General features: G+C 36.4%; 1 protein-coding gene across 1 annotated transcript in view; it reads right to left on the minus strand.

Annotated features, from left to right (window-relative positions):
- LOC128644239 (NF-kappa-B inhibitor delta-like) overlaps nucleotides 1–21,030 on the minus strand; it is a 59,592-nt gene extending 38,562 nt beyond the window's left edge. Inside the window, exons 1-7 of the mRNA XM_053696923.1 lie at nucleotides 20,884–21,030; nucleotides 14,461–14,497; nucleotides 12,380–12,567; nucleotides 10,351–10,574; nucleotides 7,219–7,324; nucleotides 5,272–5,418; nucleotides 4,575–4,632 (exon numbers count right to left, since the gene is read on the minus strand). Coding sequence (XP_053552898.1) covers nucleotides 4,575–4,632; nucleotides 5,272–5,418; nucleotides 7,219–7,324; nucleotides 10,351–10,574; nucleotides 12,380–12,567; nucleotides 14,461–14,497; nucleotides 20,884–21,030 — 907 coding nt within the window. The remainder of the gene's footprint in view (nucleotides 1–4,574; nucleotides 4,633–5,271; nucleotides 5,419–7,218; nucleotides 7,325–10,350; nucleotides 10,575–12,379; nucleotides 12,568–14,460; nucleotides 14,498–20,883) is intronic.
- Nucleotides 21,031–21,363: the final 333 nt, after the last annotated feature.

Here is a 21,363-nt window from a genome sequence, read left to right on the forward strand (position 1 = left end):
TTATGTGTTTATGTGTATACATGTCTGTCAAACACATATAAATACATTAAAATATACAGTATCTCACAAAAGTGAGTACACCCCTCACAATTTTGTAAATATTATATTATATCTTTTTATGTGACAACACTGAAGAAATGACACTTTAACACAATATAAAGTAGTGAGTGTACAGCCTGTATAACTGTGTAAATTTGCTGTCCCCTCAAAATAACTCAACACAGAGCCATTAATGTCTAAACTGTTGGCAACAAAAGTGAGTACACCCCTAAGTGCAAATGTCCAAATTGGGCCCAATTAGCCATTTTCCCTCCCCGGTGTCATGTGACTCGTTACTGTTACAAGGTCTCAGGTGTGAATGGAGAGCAGGTGTGTTAAATGTGTTGTTATCACTCTCCCACTCGCTCATACTGTTCACTGGAAGTTCAACACGGCACCTCATGGCAAAGAACTCTCTGAGGATCTGAAAAAAAGAATTGTTCTACATAAAGATGGCCTAGGCTATAAGAAGATTGCCAAGACCCTGAAACTGAGCTGCAGCACGGTGGGCAAGACCATACAGCGGTTTCACAGGACAGGTTCCACTCAGAACAGGCCTCGCCATGGTCGACCAAAGAAGTTGAGTGCATGTGCTCAGCGTCATATCCAGAGGTTGTCTTTGGGAAATAGCCGTATGAGTGCTGCCAGCATTGCTGCAGAGGTTGAAGGGGTGGGGTGTCAGCCTGTCAGTGCTCAGACCATACACCGCACACTGCATCAAATTGGTCTGCATGGCTGTCGTCCCAGAAGGAAGCCTCTTTTAAAGATGATGCGCAAGAAAGCCTGCAAACAGTTTGCTGAAGACAAGCAGACTAAGGACATGGATTACTGGAATCATGTCCTGTGGTCCGATTAAACCAAGATAAACTTATTTGGTTCAGATGGTGTCAAGCGTGTGTCGGCGGCAACCAGGTGAGGAGTACAAAGACAAGTGTGTCTTGCCTACAGTCAAGCATGGTGGTGGGAGTGTCATGGACTGGGCCTGCATGAGTGCTGCCGGCACTGGGGAGCTACAGTTCATTGAGGGAACCATGAATGCCAACATGTACTGTGACATACTAAAGCAGAGCATGATTCCCTCCTTTCAGAGACTGGGCCACAGGGCAGTATTCCAACATGATAACAACCCCAAACACACCTCCAAGACGACCACTGCCTTGCTAAAGAAGCTGAGGGTAAAGGAGATGGACTGGCCAAGCATGTCTCAAGACCTAAACACTATTGAGCATCTGTTAGCATCCTCAAAAGGAAGGTTGGGGAGAGCAAGGTCTCTAACATCCACCAGCTCTGTGATGTCGTCATGGAGGAGTGGAAGAGGACTCCAGTGGCAACCTGTGAAGTTCTGGTGAACTCCATGCCCAAGAGGGTTAAGGCAGTGCTGGAAAATAATGTTGGCCACACAAAATATTGACACTTTGGGCCCAATTTGGACATTTCCACTTAGGGATGTACTCACTTTTGTTGCAAAGGGTTTAGACATTAATGGCTGTCTGTTGAGTTATTTTGAGGGGACAGCAAATTTACACTGTTATACAGGTTGTACACTCACTACTTCACATTGTAGCAAAGTGTAATTTCTTTAGTGTTGTCACATGAAAAGATATAAAAAAAATGTACAAAAATGTGAGGGGTGTACTCACTTTTGTGAGATACTGTATGTCCCTATATATAAACATACAAATACATCTTTAGCAATGTATATGTATGTATCTCTATGTTAAAGTACTTTGGCAGATTTTTTTCCCTAATACCTAAGACCTCATATCTTTGAGCCCTTATAACTTTTGTGTGCAATATTTTTTTTTAAATATTTTTTTATTAGACAGTGTTAATATGAGTGTAACTGAAGTTTGTAATGTATTTTTATTAGATTGTGTTAAAATGAGTGTAACTGTACTTTGTAATGTATTTTTTATTAGCTTGTGTTAATATGAGTGTAACTGTACTTTGTAATGTATATTTATTAGATTGTGTTAATGAGTGTAACTGTACTGTGTAATGTATTTTTATTAGATTATGTTAATATGAGTGTAACTGTACTGTGTAATGTATTTTTATTAGAATGTGTTAATACGAGTGTAACTGTACTGTGTAATGTATTTTTTATTAGATAGTGTTATTATGTGTGTAACTGTACTGAGTAATGTATATTTATTAGAGAATGTTAATATGAGTATAACTGTGCTGTGTAATGTATATTTATTAGACAGTGTTATTATGTGTGTAACTGTACTGTGTAATATATATTTATTAGATAGTGTTATTATGAGTGTAACTGTACTGTGTAATGTATATTTATTAGATTATGTTAATATGAGTGTAACTGTACTGTGTAATGTATATTTATTAGACAGTGTTAATATGAGTGTAACTGTACTGTGTAATGTATATTTATTAGACAGTGTTAATATGAGTGTAACTGTACTGTGTAATGTATATGTATTAGACAGTGTTAATATGAGTGCAACTGTACTGTGTAATGTATATTTATTAGATTGTGTTAATATGAGTGTAACTGTACTGTGTAATGTATTTTTATTAGATTGTGTTAATATGAGTGTAACTGTACTGTATAATGTATATTTATTAGATTGTGTTAATATGAGTGTAACTGTACTGTGTAATGTATTTTATTAGATTGTGTTAATATGAGTGTAACTGTACTGTGTGATGTATATTTATTAGATTGTGTTAATATGAGTGTAACTGTACTGTGTAATGTATATTTATTAGACAGTGTTAATATGAGTGTAACTGTACTGTGTAATGTATATTTATTAGACAGTGTTAATATGAGTGTAACTGTACTGTGTAATGTATATTTATTAGATAGTGTTAATAATATGAGTGTAACTGTACTGTGTAATGTATATTTATTAGATTGTGTTAATAATATGAGTGTAACTGTACTGTGTAATGTATATTTATTAGATTGTGTTAATAATATGAGTGTAACTGTACTGTGTAATGTATATTTATTAGATAGTGTTAATAATATGAGTGTAACTGTACTGTGTAATGTATATTTATTAGATTGTGTTAATAATATGAGTGTAACTGTACTGTGTAATGTATATTTATTAGATAGTGTTAATAATATGAGTGTAACTGTACTGTGTAATGTATATTTATTAGATTGTGTTAATAATATGAGTGTAACTGTACTGTGTAATGTATATTTATTAGATAGTGTTAATAATATGAGTGTAACTGTACTGTGTAATGTATATTTATTAGATAGTGTTAATAATATGAGTGTAACTGTACTGTGTAATGTATATTTATTAGATTGTGTTAATAATATGAGTGTAACTGTACTGTGTAATGTATATTTATTAGATAGTGTTAATAATATGAGTGTAACTGTACTGTGTAATGTATATTTATTAGATTGTGTTAATAATATGAGTGTAACTGTACTGTGTAATGTATATTTATTAGGCAGTGTTACTATGAGTGTAACTGTACTGTGTAATGTATATTTATTAGATTGTATTAATATGAGTATAACTGTACTGTGTAATGTATATTTATTAGATTGTGTTAATATGAGTGTAACTGTACTGTGTAATGTATATTTATTAGACAGTGTTATTGTAAGTGTAACTGTACTGTGTAATGTATATTTATTAGATAGTGTTATTATAAGTGTAACTGTACTGTGTAAGGTATATTTATTAGATAGTGTTATTATAAGTGTAACTGTACTGTGTAAGGTATATTTATTAGATAGTGTTATTGTAAGTGTAACTGTACTGTGTAAGGTATATTTATTAGATAGTGTTATTATAAGTGTAACTGTACTGTGTAAGGTATATTTATTAGATAGTGTTATTATAAGTGTAACTGTACTGTGTAAGGTATATTTATTAGATAGTGTTATTGTAAGTGTAACTGTACTGTGTAATGTATATTTATTAGATAGTGTTATTGTAAGTGTAACTGTACTGTGTAATGTATATTTATTAGATAGTGTTAATAATATGAGTGTAACTGTACTGTGTAATGTATATTTATTAGATTGTGTTAATAATATGAGTGTAACTGCACTGTGTAATGTATATTTATTAGCTTGTGTTAATATGAGTATAACTGTACTGTGTAATGTATTTTTGATGTATTTTGTGATACTTTTTATTTTCAGAAAACAATTAATCCCAACTCTGAGATCGCGGTAAAGATTGAAGCGTAAATGACGATTACACCTGCGCAAAACTTTTTGCAAAACTGTTTGCGCTTCACTTGTAATCTAGCCCTATATGTTTAGCACCACAAAGGGTTAAACAAATAGTCATTGCTCTCAGCATTTCCCAAACACCTTTTAAGACTGGAATGCAGTTGATTGACGGCACACAGCAACCAATCAGGTTACACAATAGATTTATGACCCCTCCCTCTAGGCACCAAAGACTTAATTTCATTTGATATTCTTTAGTAATAGTGACACCCAGCCACATAGTTCCTGCCCTAAATGTTGGAAACAGGTCCCACTTAGGCAGCTGCCTACTATGCCTAATAAACTGCAGTCCTCTCACCTTCATAGTTTCTGGCCTCCACATCAATATTCTGTTGATGGTTGAAAGACGAAAACACCTAAGAAAACAAAAAGAAGAAATATAAATAAACAGAAACATGAAGAGATGTGCTTATGGGTTAAATGAATATGTTTAAATGTTCACAGAAGTCAGAATAAAACTTTCTTGATACTGATAGAGCAGCAGTTTTAAGAAAATGTACAATTTACTTCCATTATCGAATTGCGCTACCTTTTTATCTGCACTTTTTGTGAGGCTCCACCTCACACTGAGCATGTGCAAAAGTAAATATGTATATGATTCTGTGATTGGCTGAGGCAGTCACATGATACAGGGGGCCGGTATATTAAAGAAAATGTTTAAAAAATCTATTACTCATTTAACGTTCAGAGTAAGTGCCATTGCATTGTTACCTTTTGATTATTGAATTCTAATATATATAATGGTCCTTTCAATGCTTGTGGGAAGTACATAAGGGATAGCACCAAGTGCATAGGAAACAGCTCTGGAAAAAAGACTTGTGATAACACAACAATGATATAGATTATCCCTTATAGAATTGAGAAATGTATGGGGGGGATAGATAAAAGCAGCTTTATAATGCTTATTTTGGGGTTAAACATATAGCATTGCAGAGGGAATAGAGATAATAAAATAACATACTCTAATGAATTTTCCCAAGAATTAAACAGCTCACCTTCAGCACATTGGAGAATCCATAGGTCCCAGCAACGTGCAATGCGGTTTGTCCTTTCCAATCAGATGCATTGAGATCAGCACCAAGTGTTATAAGATCATAGACTATCTCAGGCTGGTTGGCTGCCACAGCTACTATCAAAGGGGACTGAGATAAAAAATAATACATATTACATATTTCTTATAAGCAGTAAGTTGCACTGAGTAACACTATAACAAATTTGTTTTCTAAAGGGATTACAATCAAATGAAATTCCATATAAAACAGATGTACCAAATAGCAACTTAACATAACCTGTTGATCTACCTATTGCAATACGTATACTTACTAAATACTATAAATGCAGCACTTATTATTGTAATAATTATGTTAATACAATTATTATGTCCCAACTATACATCATTCTTTTTTTTGGTTGCTAGAAATGTCATGACTGGGTGAAATATTTGAAGATTAATACAAATGTTATGTGTTTGGTGTATGAATACAGAAATATCCTGGGAAGATCATATGACTACAGATCTCATTTGTGTATACAGTATGTCTTATCTGGGGCTTTAACAGGTGTACAGAGTTAGAAAAAAGAAGAAAGATTTAGGCTCTGGAAATTTAAAATCTGTATTTCTATTGTGTCTTGTAGTTAACACATTTCACCATTATTTAAGATAAAAGTAGACATGCAATGTAGGACATCAGTTGGAAAACGAATAGGATATGTAAATACACAGATAAATATGTTAGGTTTAGAGTTTAAGATACAAGTTCTGCCCTGCAAAATTGTAAAAAATTCAGAGGTCACTAGCAAAATATTATTGTGATAATGTTGTATCAGTCACAATATCCCTGGTTGCACTTTAAGGGATAAGGGTTCTGGTTGATATTAGGACTAGGGTTGAGGCAGTGGCTTTATTTGTTTTTCACAGGGAATGTGCAGCCCACTTAGCCCCTCCTTACTCCCAACAATTTAAGCTTATTTTGCCTCATATATGTCTCACAACAAGACACATGAAGACAACCAGGGATAATTAATTTGCAATAATATTAATACATAAAACATTTGGAGAACATAGGAGTGGTAAGGCATCATGCCATAGAAATACCCCCCAAAATTGTACTGCTATCATACTAGGCACAAGTCTAGTTGGTATAGGCCACAATACACTCTTGGGTTGGGGTTAGGATTTGAGTGACAATAAAATAGGGAAAGTCTAGTTGGTATAGGACAAAATATGCTCTTTGGTTGAGATTAGGATGAGAGTGACAGTAAAATAGGGACAAGTCTAGTTTGTATAGGCCAAAATATGCTCTTGGGTTGGGGTTAGGCTTTGAGTGACAGTAAAAAGAGTTAACCCTTTGGATGGGAAGAGATGCATTGTAGACTTCTTTGGCATTCAAGAAGTTCACACAACTTGCTCCCAGCATCATAGTTGTTGTGATGATACAAGGGAGAACCTACAATCATATCAATTATGTGGCAACAGATTAATGGTTACAATAAATTTGTCCTTTGTCCCATCTCTTTGTAAAAATTATGAATGAGAGTCAAAGAGCAATATGAGCCATATGATGTGATTTTGGGGGAGATGTAAGATAAATACATGGCACTGACTTTATAACCGATGTGGTAGGGACAAATACAGCAAATTCATGTGGGTCTGGGATAGGAATTGGCTTATGCTGAATAGTAAATATAACTATGAATAAATAGTACTGCAGTATAGGCTTTGTACAGTCTACTAATCCTCATTGGCTGATAACGTCAGCTGCTTCTGCTATACTGGTGGAAATGGAAAGTATGACAAGAAAACATTAATTTATTCAGGACAGGAAAATGAATTTTAAGAAAAAAAAGTTGACAACAATGTCCTTTTAAATTTGTCTGTAGTCAATTTAATTTTTAAGGCAATTTTGCTGATGAAAAACATTGGGTTCTGGTGTTTTTCTTACCTTTCCATTATGCTCTTTGGTGTCCAGCTGACCGTACATCAAACAACGTTCTGCCACAGCATAGGAAAGATATCTCAGACCTTTTGCTGCATAAAGATGAAGGATTCTATGACAAAGTACAGGTCATTAAGGAAAGTGAGATTATGAATACCAGAGAGCTTAATTCATTTTTATGGGCCAGATGATCAAAGATTCTCCAGCTTGGCTGAACTCACTAAATTCTATAAGAAAAAGGGTAAAGCCTGGAAGTTCCAGTGAAATGAGAGATGCCATCCATAAAATCTTACAGGGAGAGGGAAGTTCATGGTGGATCATCTGACACTGATATAAATTCTCAGTTTGCAGCCATTACAAGTTAAATAAAAAATGTTTCACTAAAATTTAACTTGCATTTGCCTCTAGTTTAGTACACTTTACTTTTCTGAGAGTTAAATATGTGTATTGTGAATTTTGAGCAAATTTCACCTGCATACTGCTGGCGAGATAATTCAGTGAGAGCTGCTGGTTTAAAATGCTAAGTGCATATAATGAGTATTGTGAGAGAGCTTTAGATATACTCTAAGAACTCTCCTGATCAGCCCAAGGAGCTCCCTGTCCTCCCCACTTTCTGAAACGGCTAGTTTTATTTTATATAGAACAAATACAAAGTGTAGTGTAAATTGTAAAAGATACACAGAAATGTACAAAGTATGATCCTGAATTGTTAAAGTAACACATAAACTTTCAAATAATAATCTGAATGTTTGTGTAAACCACTGTTTTATACTGAATCTAAATGCATTAAATACAAAATAGAAAGTGCAAAGATTAAATGTAATACAATTTGAAGGACCCAATCTAAAGTAACATAAAACGTAAACCACAAAGTGTGAATGTAACAAAATTATCATATCATGCAGTGCTATATTGCACTGGGCTTGTCTCTCACATACACAAATTCAGGGAACACCACTTATAAGTATAGCTAAATGTGTCTGTCTAGAATCTTGTGAGAGATCTTTCAGTGCTGGAGGATCATTTTAGATCATCTGATTTGAGCGGAGAGCTTTATGGGAGGCAGCTCTCATCTGTCCCTTTTCCCAGAGAATTCAGAGAGTTCATCCCCTGTAAAGTTTGCACTATAATTTCTCTCCAATCTTTGATTATCGGGGCCTATGTGTCTATGTTGCTCTGTTTTTCTCAGTGTAAAAAAGAAAAAGGAGTCCTGCAACGGCTACAAATGGGAAAGCGACTCAGGCCAGCAAACAGAGAGCCTTGCAGGAAAACCCTCAACAAAGTACAATGCAAAAATAAGAATCCTGGACTGGCTCAATCAAATTGCAAAAAAAAATAATTTCATATTCAGAAATATACAGCATCATAATGTCAGGCAGCATTGTGTAAAAGTCAGGTGAAAAACAAGAGGTGTGCCCACGGCCGGGAATACATTTTTTTGCAATTTGACTGAGCCGGTCCAGGATTCTTATTTTCACATTGTACTTTGTTGAGGGTTTTCCTGCAAGGCTCTCTGTTTGCTGGCCTGAGTCGCTTTCCCATGTCTAGCCGTTGCACAGACTTGTTTCAGGTACATCAGTTGCATGGATTGGCAGCAACGTAAGTAAGTGTCAGTGTACTCTTTTTCAAATTTGTATCACATTCTGATATATACAGACATTACATATCTGACCTTACGATACAAAAGAAATACAATGTACAGATGTTGTAAGATGGTAAAAACCCAGCAATCTGTAACAAATGGACTAAGAAACAATACTCTCCTTTTAGTTTTAGACCACTGCCTTCTTTCAGTCTCTCCCCAGGGACTGTGATAGATACAGGATTGCAATTGTAGATGGCACAGGTCTTGATATTGAACTGAGGGTATGCAAATATCTTCTGACTTTCTGATGACAAGAGGAAACAGACTTGTTGTGTATATAACGCCAATTAATAAGGGTGCAGTAAACTCACTCCATAAGATGTATAATGTCTGCTCATCTGTAGGTCACCCCACGGGTATGTAGCTTGATAAACTGGAAGCAAGGAGAGGCTCCAATGAAATAAACATAAAGATTTACTTTAGAAAACAAGTAATAACTTACTCCATCAAATCTCTGATTCTGGCTATGTCACAGCAAAGAAAGCAAGGTGATATTCAAGGTGAAACAATTGTTTTTACTTGTTTTTTAACTTGCTCTTGAAAAAGACGTTTGCATACGTTGAAACGCGTTGAGCCATTAAAGCTTTTTTATCACCATTGAAATATCACCTTGCTTTCTTTGCTGTGACATAGCTGGAATCAGAGATTTGATGGAGTAAGTTATTACTTGTTTTCTCAAGAAAATCTTTATGTGTATTTCATTGGAGCCTCTCCTTGTTTCCAGTTTATCAAGCTACATACCCGTGGGGTGACCTACAGATGAGCAGACATTATACATCTTATGGAGTGAGTTTACTGCACTCTTATTAATTGGCATTTAAATACACAAGTCTGTTTCCACTTGCCATCAGAAAGTCAGAAGATATTTGCATATCCTCAGTTCAATATCAAGACCTGCGCCATTTACTTTTGCATATCTGACCTTACACCTGACACTAGTTTCTTCATTCAATTTATGATTATGGCATTGCCACATATATGTTTATGTTGGAGGAATCTTTTTTGTACGAATATGGATAGTCCCATGACCTATAAATCATTGAGTATCTGAGGGATTACATGAACAGACAGGAGCAACTGAGGTTGACTAAATCCACAGAAATACTGTGGTTAGTTTTTCAAGATATTTAGAACAAAATGCCTGCAGAGTTCCTTAAAAAAATTAAGGCAAAGGGTGGTCACACCAAATATTTATTTGAGTTAGATTTTCCTTCTGTTCATTCATTTTGCATTTTGTTAATTGATAAAACAAACACTTTAGATAAAGCTCATACCATGTGAGCTCCATAATATTTGATTGTGTATTGTGTTATAAATTATGTTATGTTTTCTTTTCACTTGGGGCATATCCATCTTTTACCTATCTGTCTGTCTAGATAATATTTCTATATAATAGCATAAATATATTGGTGCATATTGTGGGTTGAAACAAAAAAGAGGAACCTAAGTTTGGTGAGTGAGCATAATATCTCCCACTTGCCCTAAAAACTTACGTGTCTCCATCCTCATCATGAAGCAGAAGTTGATCTGGGTTCAGATTTTGGATTTCAGCTCTGGCTTCTTCCAGGGCTAGTTGGTTGAGATCTGCAACCAGGAAGCCCGACATCCACAGTACAGACTCAGCTCCTGACGCAGAACATGATCCTGATGACTGTTCCAGCCAGGAAGGATTATTGGGACAGACAGACAAGTAGGACATTGATGGCACATCCACATTCTGAAAATGAGACCATACATTATATTGTGATAGTTTCACAAAAGAAGCCATGTTGAAAATGATGGGTTTGATTCCAATCGTTCTGTTTGTGTTTATCAGCTGTTTTACAGCTCACAGTCTACCTTTTTTATTATCATCGGAGAGATCACAATCCAAACAATAAAATCATTTACATATTTGAAAAAGAGAGTATTAGATCCTGGCAGATATTGGAAGATTCACACATACATATGTATAGAAAACATAAATTTTGCAATCTTGATTCATCTGAAGATATTGATTAAATATCCACAACAGAAAGAAAACATCAAGTTCAACAGCCAAAGGCACTTGATAGATGCTAATCTTATGCTTATCACCAACAGATCACTTATGGGCCAATGATCTGCTCGTGCTTAGACCAGAAAAAAGGATGACCCAGTCCATGCTAACAACAACAGCGATGGTCCTTGATGACAATAGATTCACTCCAAATAATAAATATTACTGAAAATGTCATCGCCATCAATATGTACATGTAAAGTCATAAATAAAACATATCTACAAGATATTGGGAGTTGCCAGATCTATACAGATATCAATACCAATGTATACCGATCAATAAATTACATTAAAAACTCATTCTAATACAAAATAAAATAAACACCACTCTAATAACAAAAACACACACACATGGACTCATTGACCCTATTAACCTACTTGGTCTTGCATGTTGGTCACAGTCAATGTTTATGATTGGCTGTGGAAGTGATATGGATACTATTTAATGTAAAAAGATTGCAAATCCACCATTTTAGATTTGTCTGGGTGTTATTTTTGTTTTATCGCTTCCTGCGTTTGTTGATCAAAAGCCATTATGAGTTGTTCAGCGTGACAATATAAGAGAATGGATGTGATAGCTTTTTTTTAATTTTAATTATTATTAAAAAAAAAAAGGACAGTCTCATTTTCCCCAACATTAAGGGGTTGATCACAACATATCTAATAGTTTTTAACAGAAAATCACCATTAAAGTCTATGGAGTTTTTTGTAGGTAAATCATTAGGTCTCTAAAGGATTGTAGTAATCCCCCCTGATTTGTATAAAGCTCGGCACAATAATTATATCACAAACTTCAATAGATTATACAAAGTTTCTGAAATACTCTGTGACTTTTTAGTAAATGACGTATAAAATGCACTTATTAAACAGATGAGAGTGAGACTGACCATAAGATAATTAATTAGTGATTGTTAAAGGGACATGAAACCCAAACATTTCCTTTTGTGATTCAGACAGAACGTACAATTTTAAAAAAAGTTTCTAATTTACTTCTATTATCGTTCTTATGATATTCTGTGTTGACGAGATACCTAGGTAGCATCTGGTGCACTACATAGCAGGGAATTGTGCTGCCCTTTAGTGTTCTTGCAAATAGATAACGTTCTTAAAAACCTGCTGCCATATAGCGCGGCTCCTAAGCATACATCCCTGCTTTTTAACAAAAGATACCAAGAGAAAAAAGAAAAATTGATAATAGAAGTAAATTAGAGAGTTGTTTAAAATCAAATGATCTATCTTAACCATGGAAGAAAAATATTGGGTTTCATATCCCTTTAACACTAACTGAAATTTCAGGTGGCTACCTTTGATAACATATTCACATTGCAGTGCCCTCTCCAGGCAGTTGTATGTACTGCAAAGTCAGCGCTATGGAATTTTACTGCGTTTTACAAATAAGCTATAATAATATAATACCTACACAAACATTACAGTACAATTTGGTACCATACCAGGGATACACCCTTTGCATCTGTCTTTCTCACCTCAATCTCAGCATTGTTCCTCACTGTCTCATATTTCTGGTCTGGGATGTAAACAGTACCAGGTCTAGACACATAAAAATCCTCCAGAGGGGTGTAGGTGTAATGGGGGGCAGGTCTAAGATACACAAGGGACTCATCTTCTGGCTGGCTGGGAGGGTGATGAAGAAATGAGGCAGAACTGGCCACACCTAGAGGGAGGGAGGAACAAATTCAGGCTGATGGCTTCTTATTGCCCTGCATTTTATTTTTACAGTAGAATATTCCTTTAAAATGATATTATATTTCATTACATTAGTTGGTGTTTTCATTTTTATTTATATACTCTCAATTTACAAATGCAATTCAGTATCAGATGAAACCGTTTGTTTCTTTGTTAGCCCGAGTCATGTGAAGGAGATTTATATATTTATAATAAGGCTGAAAGAAAATCACAATTTAAACATCGTATGAAATTAATACATTGTCTATTAAAGTAAAAAGATGCTGAACAAATTGTATTGTAAAATTACATTAAAAATCCCATCAGCCTTGTTGTGCAGAAATCATGTGTGATGGAAAAAGTAAAATTCATAATGAAATTACGCAGGAAAAATATATTTATTGCGTATTCTCTAAATATTAACCTCCCTTGTAGATCTTGCTTTTTTATCTTGGAAATGGAAAGGTGGTGAGATAATATACTCTAAAGAATTATTACCATAGTAGAAAAACACATACATACAAAAATAAGCATTATGTGTTTAAGATACTAAACGCTGAAAACGGGGCCCCTGCTCCCTGTTAACTTCTCTCTCCCCAGTGAAGTTTCCTTTTCCAGCAAACTTCAGTAATTATAATGGGAGGCATCTCACAACCATGGAAAGTGACAGAAAATTTGATATATTTAGAAAATTCCCTGTGAATGTCAGAGACAGAGAGTTTTTTTTCTCCACTTCTGGTGAATTTTACATACTTGGCCCATTGTAAGTTAGGGTCAGTAGAACTTTAAAGGGAAATTTGAGGCATAATGATGTATTCAGAGGAAATATTAGCCTGGGAATAGTAGGCAGATATATATTTTTTTATATTGAAGAAATAAGTGCTACGTATTAGTTTCTATAAAGTAATGGATATCACCATGTTGTAATTCTTATCCTAGGTTAAACATCCTGATCTCTTTATCTAATCTCCCTTGCTTATGAAGAGTGGAAAACAAATTATCTCAGGAATTTAGTGTCTCTTTAAATCAATCAGTTGTTCCTTTATCAATAATATATCATCATGGCCTAAACATAAAATTATTGTCATGTGAAATATATGTTTTTAAAACATATATTTTGTAAAATTTATATCATCATTAAAAAGTATTTATTTCAGTTAAAGGGACAGTCAAGTCCAAAAAAAACTTTCATGATTTAAATTGGGCATGGAATTTTAAACAACTTCCCAATTTACTTTTATCACCAATTTTACTTTGTTCTCTTGGTATTCTTAGTTGAAAGGTAAACCTAGGAGGTTCATATGCTAATTTCTTAGACCTTGAATACTGCCTCTAATCTGAATACAATTTGACCACTAGAGAGCATTAGTTCACATGTTTCATATAGATAACATTGAGCTCAAGCACGTAAAGTGACCTAGGACTGAGCACTGATTGGCTAAACTGCATGTCTGTCAAAGAACTGAAATAATGGGGCAGTCAGCAGAATCTTAGATACAAGATAATTACAGAGGTAAAACGTGTATTATTATTATAACTGTGTTGGTTATGCAAAACTGGGGAATGGGTTATAAAGAAATTATCTTTCTTTTTAAACAACAGAAAATTCTGGTGTTGACTGTCCCTTTAAACAAATCCTTTAATATACAGTTACAGATGTGTTAGTATTTGGAATGTTCATTATTTGTAAACTTTTTTATGAAGCAGTTTCTATATAGGAGAGATCCGAATGACAAAAGTTACATTATGGTATATTTTAAAATTGTACATATTTGATGTTAATTTCCAGATTCTGATTGAATTACAACCATAGATAGAGGCAACGAGTTGTTGAAACACATAATTTAAAAGGGGCTATTTTTAGCCAAACACACATAAATACCTGTTTCTTGTGTAAATTCTACCAAAGATGCAGAAACCTGGGAGAGAAAAAAAAAAAACCAACATATTGTGATCAGGCACCAAAGATATGTAAGACAGTGAAATGAAACTAAATAAACAGAAAATGTTATTTGATAAAAACACAACATATTAGCATATGATAAATTTATTCAGAGCCAGCAAAGTGAGATGGACCAACGCATTTCCTTCCACATTTATGTGCGTCTGTGTGTGCACCTGTCTGGTTTCTGTGCCATGTTCTCTAAAGGGGATTTCTGAACGTGCGACCAGTAAGGGCAACGCAGAGCTGCTTTACTAAAGGAAAATTTAGACTCAAAATTGAATTTTATTATAAATGCTTTATTATTTGTATTGTACTTTTATTTATTTTGGCCTATTTTCATGTAATTTAACTGAAAATTGTAGTTTACCCACTGCAGCAGAGAGGGTTGTGTATTTTCTGCTGGATTTATATCCTGATACATGATACACAGTGATTGTTTGTTCAGTGAAGGAGCAGGTTAATATCAGTCTCTAACTGGCCTGTAGGTTTGCAAATTTAGCAAACAAAATCAAAGTTTACATTTTTTTAAATATATATTTTGTACACAGATCTTGTGCAATGCAGAGATTAACGCTTAGACCCCCCATTTAACAAGGGAGTTTGTCTGCATGACTTTGGGGTCTCTGATGCAGCCTCCACTGTTAGAATGTAACACTGGAGAAGCAAATGCTTGTGCCACCAGTCCCCTGCTCTCGCCCAACCTATTGCACAAGAGCAGGGTGTCTCAGGCAATTTAAAACAAAAAAACACAACAAATGTTGGCTAAAGAGAAGGAAAGGCTTTTATAAGTGTAGGCATCCTATATGCAAAACCTTCTATCATGTAACAGAAGGAAACAGATTTTATTCCAGTCCAACAAGTTGTGAACATGATATAAATGTTTTCATTAATTGTTCTACCACACATGTGGTTTATCTATTAACATGTCAAGTTTGTTTTAAACAATACACAGGGAAAACTAAACGACCCCTAAAAGACAGATTTCTTGAACATTTAAGATCAATAGAAGATGAAGACTCAGATACCCAAGTAGCGAAACATTTCAGGTGTCACAAAATGCAGGTGTCACAAAATTAACCATACAAGGTATAGACCATGTGCCAGCATGGAAAAGAGGAGGAAATAGAGAGATTAAGTTAAATAAACAAGAGGTTTATTGGATTTTTTTACTCAAAACAAGTAGTCCTCAAGGGCTGCATATGAGAAGGGACTTAGACCTATTCACATAAAATAATTTCCTTATTGTCAGACCTGCACAAAACAAATGGTGTATACAGGTTACAATAAGACTATGAGAAATATACATATACAAATATCCCTTAATGTATGGATATATTTTGATCCTAATCACAATGTTTTCTTATAATCTCTATCACCTACAGGATGATATTTAGGCATCAATTAAATCAAAGAAATAAAGAGTAGTATATTTCTTTCTATAAATACAATTAAGAAAATATACAGTGAAACTTTTCTATTTTCATGTAATCAGCTGTTTAATGTATTAACCTGATTCATTTTATTATCTACAACATAGTATCTTTTCTCTCAAGATTTTAAACAGCATGAGCCTGGATAGAATAATTGATATATTTAAAATAAACACACACACACACACATATGTATATACATATATATTGAGAACAAAAAAGTCATAAGAAGTGAAATAGGAATTGATAAGATAACTATACACAAACACCTGTATGATGTATATAAATCAATGCACTATCACTAGGTGTACAGATCTAAGCTTCTCCCTATTGTTAATGTCACCTAATCATACAATGTAATTAAGTGCTAATATACCTTTAAATGTTTGAACTAAAAGGAGGTGTGGATAGGTAGACAAGTATGCAGTGATCAAGTGCACATGTGGACGAAACGCGTTTGCAGATGTACCTGTTTATACACATTGTCTGATTTTATGTGTGCCATATAATGCAGTGGTTTTAAATGAAACATTAAAGCTTTTGGATTGTACCGTTTGACTGGAGTGTCAGATTAGGTGCAGTGCGCTTTATACTGGTGTGCCTTTGTGATTTGAAGAGGCGTGAGGAGCGGACACGCTATAAAGCAGCACTGATCTACATTCTTTTACTCCAATACTCACTCTCCGTTGTGCCAGTCACAGCGGCTAGTGCTGTGGGAATAGCTTATTAGGTGAGACTATTTGAGCGCTTTTAAACACAGTGACTATTGTTTTGTCTCAGACATCTTACTGAGGTTGTGGACAAGTTAAAAAGGCAGCTCTTGTAAGGCTTTAAGACTGCATACTGAGGTTTATTTAGCACTCTGGATAGGTATTGTGTATAAAACATTGCTATACATATAGTGCTCGAGACATGTGCACGCCCCTGAGCCTACCTCAGTATGCTGTCATGGGATAGAACTAAGATTTTGACAAAGTAGATAAAGAGAAATAGGCAAAGAGTTAACTGGAAGTTTAATTTAAATCCGAAAGTTTAATTTTGAATTCAGTGTCCCGTTAAACCTCTTTGGTTACATAATTATTTTTTTTCTTTTAGTAATATTACATCATCATATTCTTTTTTATGATATTGCTGCTTGTGGTATTTTAGTTTAAGTAATGCAGCTAAAGACATTTTATATTAGTTAATTACCCATCTCACACCAATTATTTGATTAGTAATATGGGCTCTTAAACGGACACTGAACCCAATTTATTTCTTTCATGATTCAGATACAGAATGTAATTTTAAGCAACTTACTATTTTACTTCTATTATCAAATTTTCTTTGTTCTCTTGCTATCTTTATTTGAAAAGAAGGCATCTCAGCTAAGGAGCCAGCAAATGTTTGGTTCAGGACCATGGACAGCACTTGTTTCAAGGTGCTGTCCAATCAGCAAGGACAACTCAGGTTGTTCACCTAAAATGGGCCGGCATCTAAACTTATATTCTTGCTTTACAAATAAACATACAAAGAGAATGAAGACAATTTGATAATAGGAGTAAATCAGAAAGTTGCTTAATATTGCATGCTCTATCTGAATCACAAAATAATTTTTTGGGTTCAGTGTCCCTTTAACTGATTTGATTCATACCCCTCATATTGATTATTCAGGGGTCTGTACTTCTACTGAACCCTATGACCTGGATGTTTAGGGGGTCTAAATGGGCTTGTACTGCTCCCTATAACCTGGATGTTCAGTACCTGGCTTGTACTGGCTTAAAGGGACAGTGAACAATCTCACTGTCCCTTTAAGGCTGTATCTGAACAAAAATAGGGGTTAATTATATGTAGTGTTATCATTGGTGCATTTACATTTAAAAGTCCAGCACCATGACCCCTACACTATCAGTGATCAAGTGCTAACTAGGCTTGAAACGCGTCAGATGTGGAGGGGCCATGGCCTCCCCATCTTTATTTTTGTTCTTATTTCATATTGTGTATCCCTGTGTTGGACCCATGCTTGTTTTTATCTGGCTTGTACTGCTCCCTATAACCTGTACATTTAGGGGTCTCACCTGGCTTGTACTGCTCCCTATAACCTGTACATTTAGGGGTCTCACCTGGCTTGTACTGCCCCATATAACCTGTACATTTAGGGGTCTCATCTGGCTTGTACTGCTCCCTATAACCTGTACATTCAGGGGTCTCACCTGGTTTGTACTGCTCCCTATAACCTGTACATTTAGGGGTCTCACCTGGTTTGTACTGCTCCCTATAACCTGTACATTTAGGGGTCTTACCTGGCTTGTACTGCTCCCTATAACCTGTACATTTAGGGGTCTCCCACTCTTGTACTGCTCCCTATAACCTGTACATTTAGGGGTCTCCCACTCTTGTACTGCTCCCTATAACCTGTACATTTAGGGGTCTCACCTGGCTTGTACTGCTCCCTATAACCTGTACATTTAGGGGTCTCACCTGGCTTGTACTGCTACCTATAACCTGTACATTTAGGGGTCTTACCTGGCTTGTACTGCTCCCTATAACCTGTACATTTAGGGGTCTCCCACTCTTGTACTGCTCCCTATAACCTGTACATTTAGGGGTCTCCCACTCTTGTACTGCTCCCTATAACCTGTACATTTAGGGGTCTCACCTGGCTTGTACTGCTCCCTATAACCTGTACATTTAGGGGTCTCACCTGGCTTGTACTGCTCCCTATAACCTGTACATTTAGGGGTCTCACCTGGCTTGTACTGCACCCTATAACCTGTACATTTAGGGGTCTCACCTGGCTTGTACTGCTCCCTATAACCTGTACATTTAGTGGTCTCACCTGGCTTGTACTGCTCCCTATAACCTGTATATTTAAGGGTCTCACCTGGCTTGTACTGCTCCCTATAATCTGTACATTTAGGGGTCTCACCTGGCTTGTACTGCACCCTATAACCTGTACATTTAGGGGTCTCACCTGGCTTGTACTGCACCCTATAACCTGTACATTTAGGGGTCTCACTTGGCTTATACTGCTCCCTATAACCTGTACATTTAGGGGTCTCACTTGGCTTGTACTGCTCCCTATAACCTGTACATTTAGAGGTCTCACTTGGCTTATACTGCTCCCTATAACCTGTACATTTAGGGGTCTCCCACTCTTGTACTGCTCCATATAACTTGTACATTTAGGGGTCTCCCACTCTTGTACTGCTCCCTATAACCTGTACATTTAGAGGTCTTACCTGGCTTGTACTGCTCCCTATAACCTGTACATTTAGGGGTCTCACCTGGCTTGTACTGCTCCCTATAACCTGTACATTTAGGGGTCTCACCTGGCTTGTACTGCTCCCTATAACCTGTACATTTAGTGGTCTCACCTGGCTTGTAGTGCTCCCTATAACCTGTACATTTAGGGGTCTCCCACTCTTGTACTGCTCCCTATAACCTGTACATTTAGGGGTCTCACCTTGCTTGTACTGCTCCCTATAACCTGTACATTTAGGGGTCTCACCTTGCTTGTACTGCTCCCTATAACCTGTACATTTAGGGGTCTCACCTGGCTTGTACTGCACCCTATAACCTGTACATTTAGGGGTCTCACCTTGCTTGTACTGCTCCCTATAACCTGTACATTTAGTGGTCTCACCAGGCTTGTACTGCACCCTATAACCTGTACATTTAGGGGTCTCACCTGGCTTGTACTGCACCCTATAACCTGTACATTTAGGGGTCTCACCTGGCTTGTACTGCACCCTATAACCTGTACATTTAGTGGTCTCACCTGGCTTGTACTGCACCCTATAACCTGTACATTTAGTGGTCTCACCTGGCTTGTACTGCACCCTATAACCTGTACATTTAGTGGTCTCACCTGGCTTGTACTGCACCCTATAACCTGTACATTTAGTGGTCTCACTTGGTTTGTACTGCACCCTATAACCTGTACATTTAGGGGTCTCACCTGGTTTGTACTGCCCCCTATAACCTGTACATTTAGTGGTCTCACCTGGCTTGTACTGCTCCCTATAACCTTTACATTTAGGGGTCTCATCTGGCTTGTACTGCCCCCTATAATCTGTACATTTAGTGGCCTCACCTGGTTTGTACTGCTCCCTATAACCTGTACATTTAGAGGTCTCACCTGGCTTGTACTGCTCCCTATAACCTGTACATTTAGGGGTATCACCTGGCTTGTACTGCTCCCTATAACCTGTACATTTAGGGGTATCACCTGGCTTGTACTGCTCCCTATAACCTGTACATTTAGGGGTCTCACTTGGTTTGTACTGCTCCCTATAACCTGTACATTTAGGGGTCTCACCTGGCTTGTACTGCACCCTATAACCTGTACATTTAGTGGTCTCACCTGGCTTGTACTGCACCCTATAACCTGTACATTTAGTGGTCTCACCTGGCTTGTACTGCACCCTATAACCTGTACATTTAGTGGTCTCACCTGGCTTATACTGCTCCCTATAACCTGTACATTTAGTGGTCTCACCTGGCTTGTACTGCACCCTATAACCTGTACATTTAGGGGTCTCACCTGGCTTGTACTGCTCCCTATAACCTGTACATTTAGGGGTCTCACCTGGCTTGTACTGCACCCTATAACCTGTACATTTAGAGGTCTCACCTGGCTTGTACTGCTCCCTATAACCTGTACATTTAGGGGTCTCACTTGGCTTGTACTGCTCCCTATAACCTGTACATTTAGTGGTCTCACCTGGCTTGTACTGCTCCCTATAACCTGTACATTTAGGGGTCTCACCTGGCTTGTACTGCACCCTATACCCTGTACATTTAGGGGTCTCACCTGGCTTGTACTGCTCCCTATAACCTGTACATTTAGGGGTCTCACCTGGCTTGTACTGCTCCCTATAACCTGTACATTTAGGGGTCTCACCTGGCTTGTACTGCTCCCTATAACCTGTACATTTAGGGGTCTCACCTGGCTTGTCTTGCGCTGACGCTTTTCCTCTAGTAGCTTTTTCACAGTTTGAGGAGGAGGACAATATGGTCGGCAATCTGTGAGAGAGAATTGAAGAAAATAGAGACCGTCAGCTACATTCTTCCACTTGCTACAATATGCATCCATATGGGTCAAGCTATAACTGAATTGTCATAGTGAATCAGAAAAACAAAACCCACATATGGGCACATTACACTTCAATAGAAAGCCGCTATACATTAGCGTAGAAAAAGTCCTTGTATCTCTGAGAGCGAATCATTTGAAAGTTTGTCATGTGACAACATACGCATGCTGTTTCTGCAGTTACACATCATTTTGGATAGGAAGTGCCCATATTTTACACAGATTTTAAGTAGATTTGTGTCTATGCTTCATTATGAATAGGTTTGAGTAAGAGCCAAACAAAAACAACCTGAAAAAGGAAAATATAGGAGTGAAGATGAGCTAATAATGTACTGA

The sequence above is a fragment of the Bombina bombina genome, unplaced genomic scaffold, assembly GCF_027579735.1.
Source record: "Bombina bombina isolate aBomBom1 unplaced genomic scaffold, aBomBom1.pri scaffold_435, whole genome shotgun sequence".
In the NCBI taxonomy this organism is placed as follows: Eukaryota; Metazoa; Chordata; class Amphibia; order Anura; family Bombinatoridae; genus Bombina; species Bombina bombina.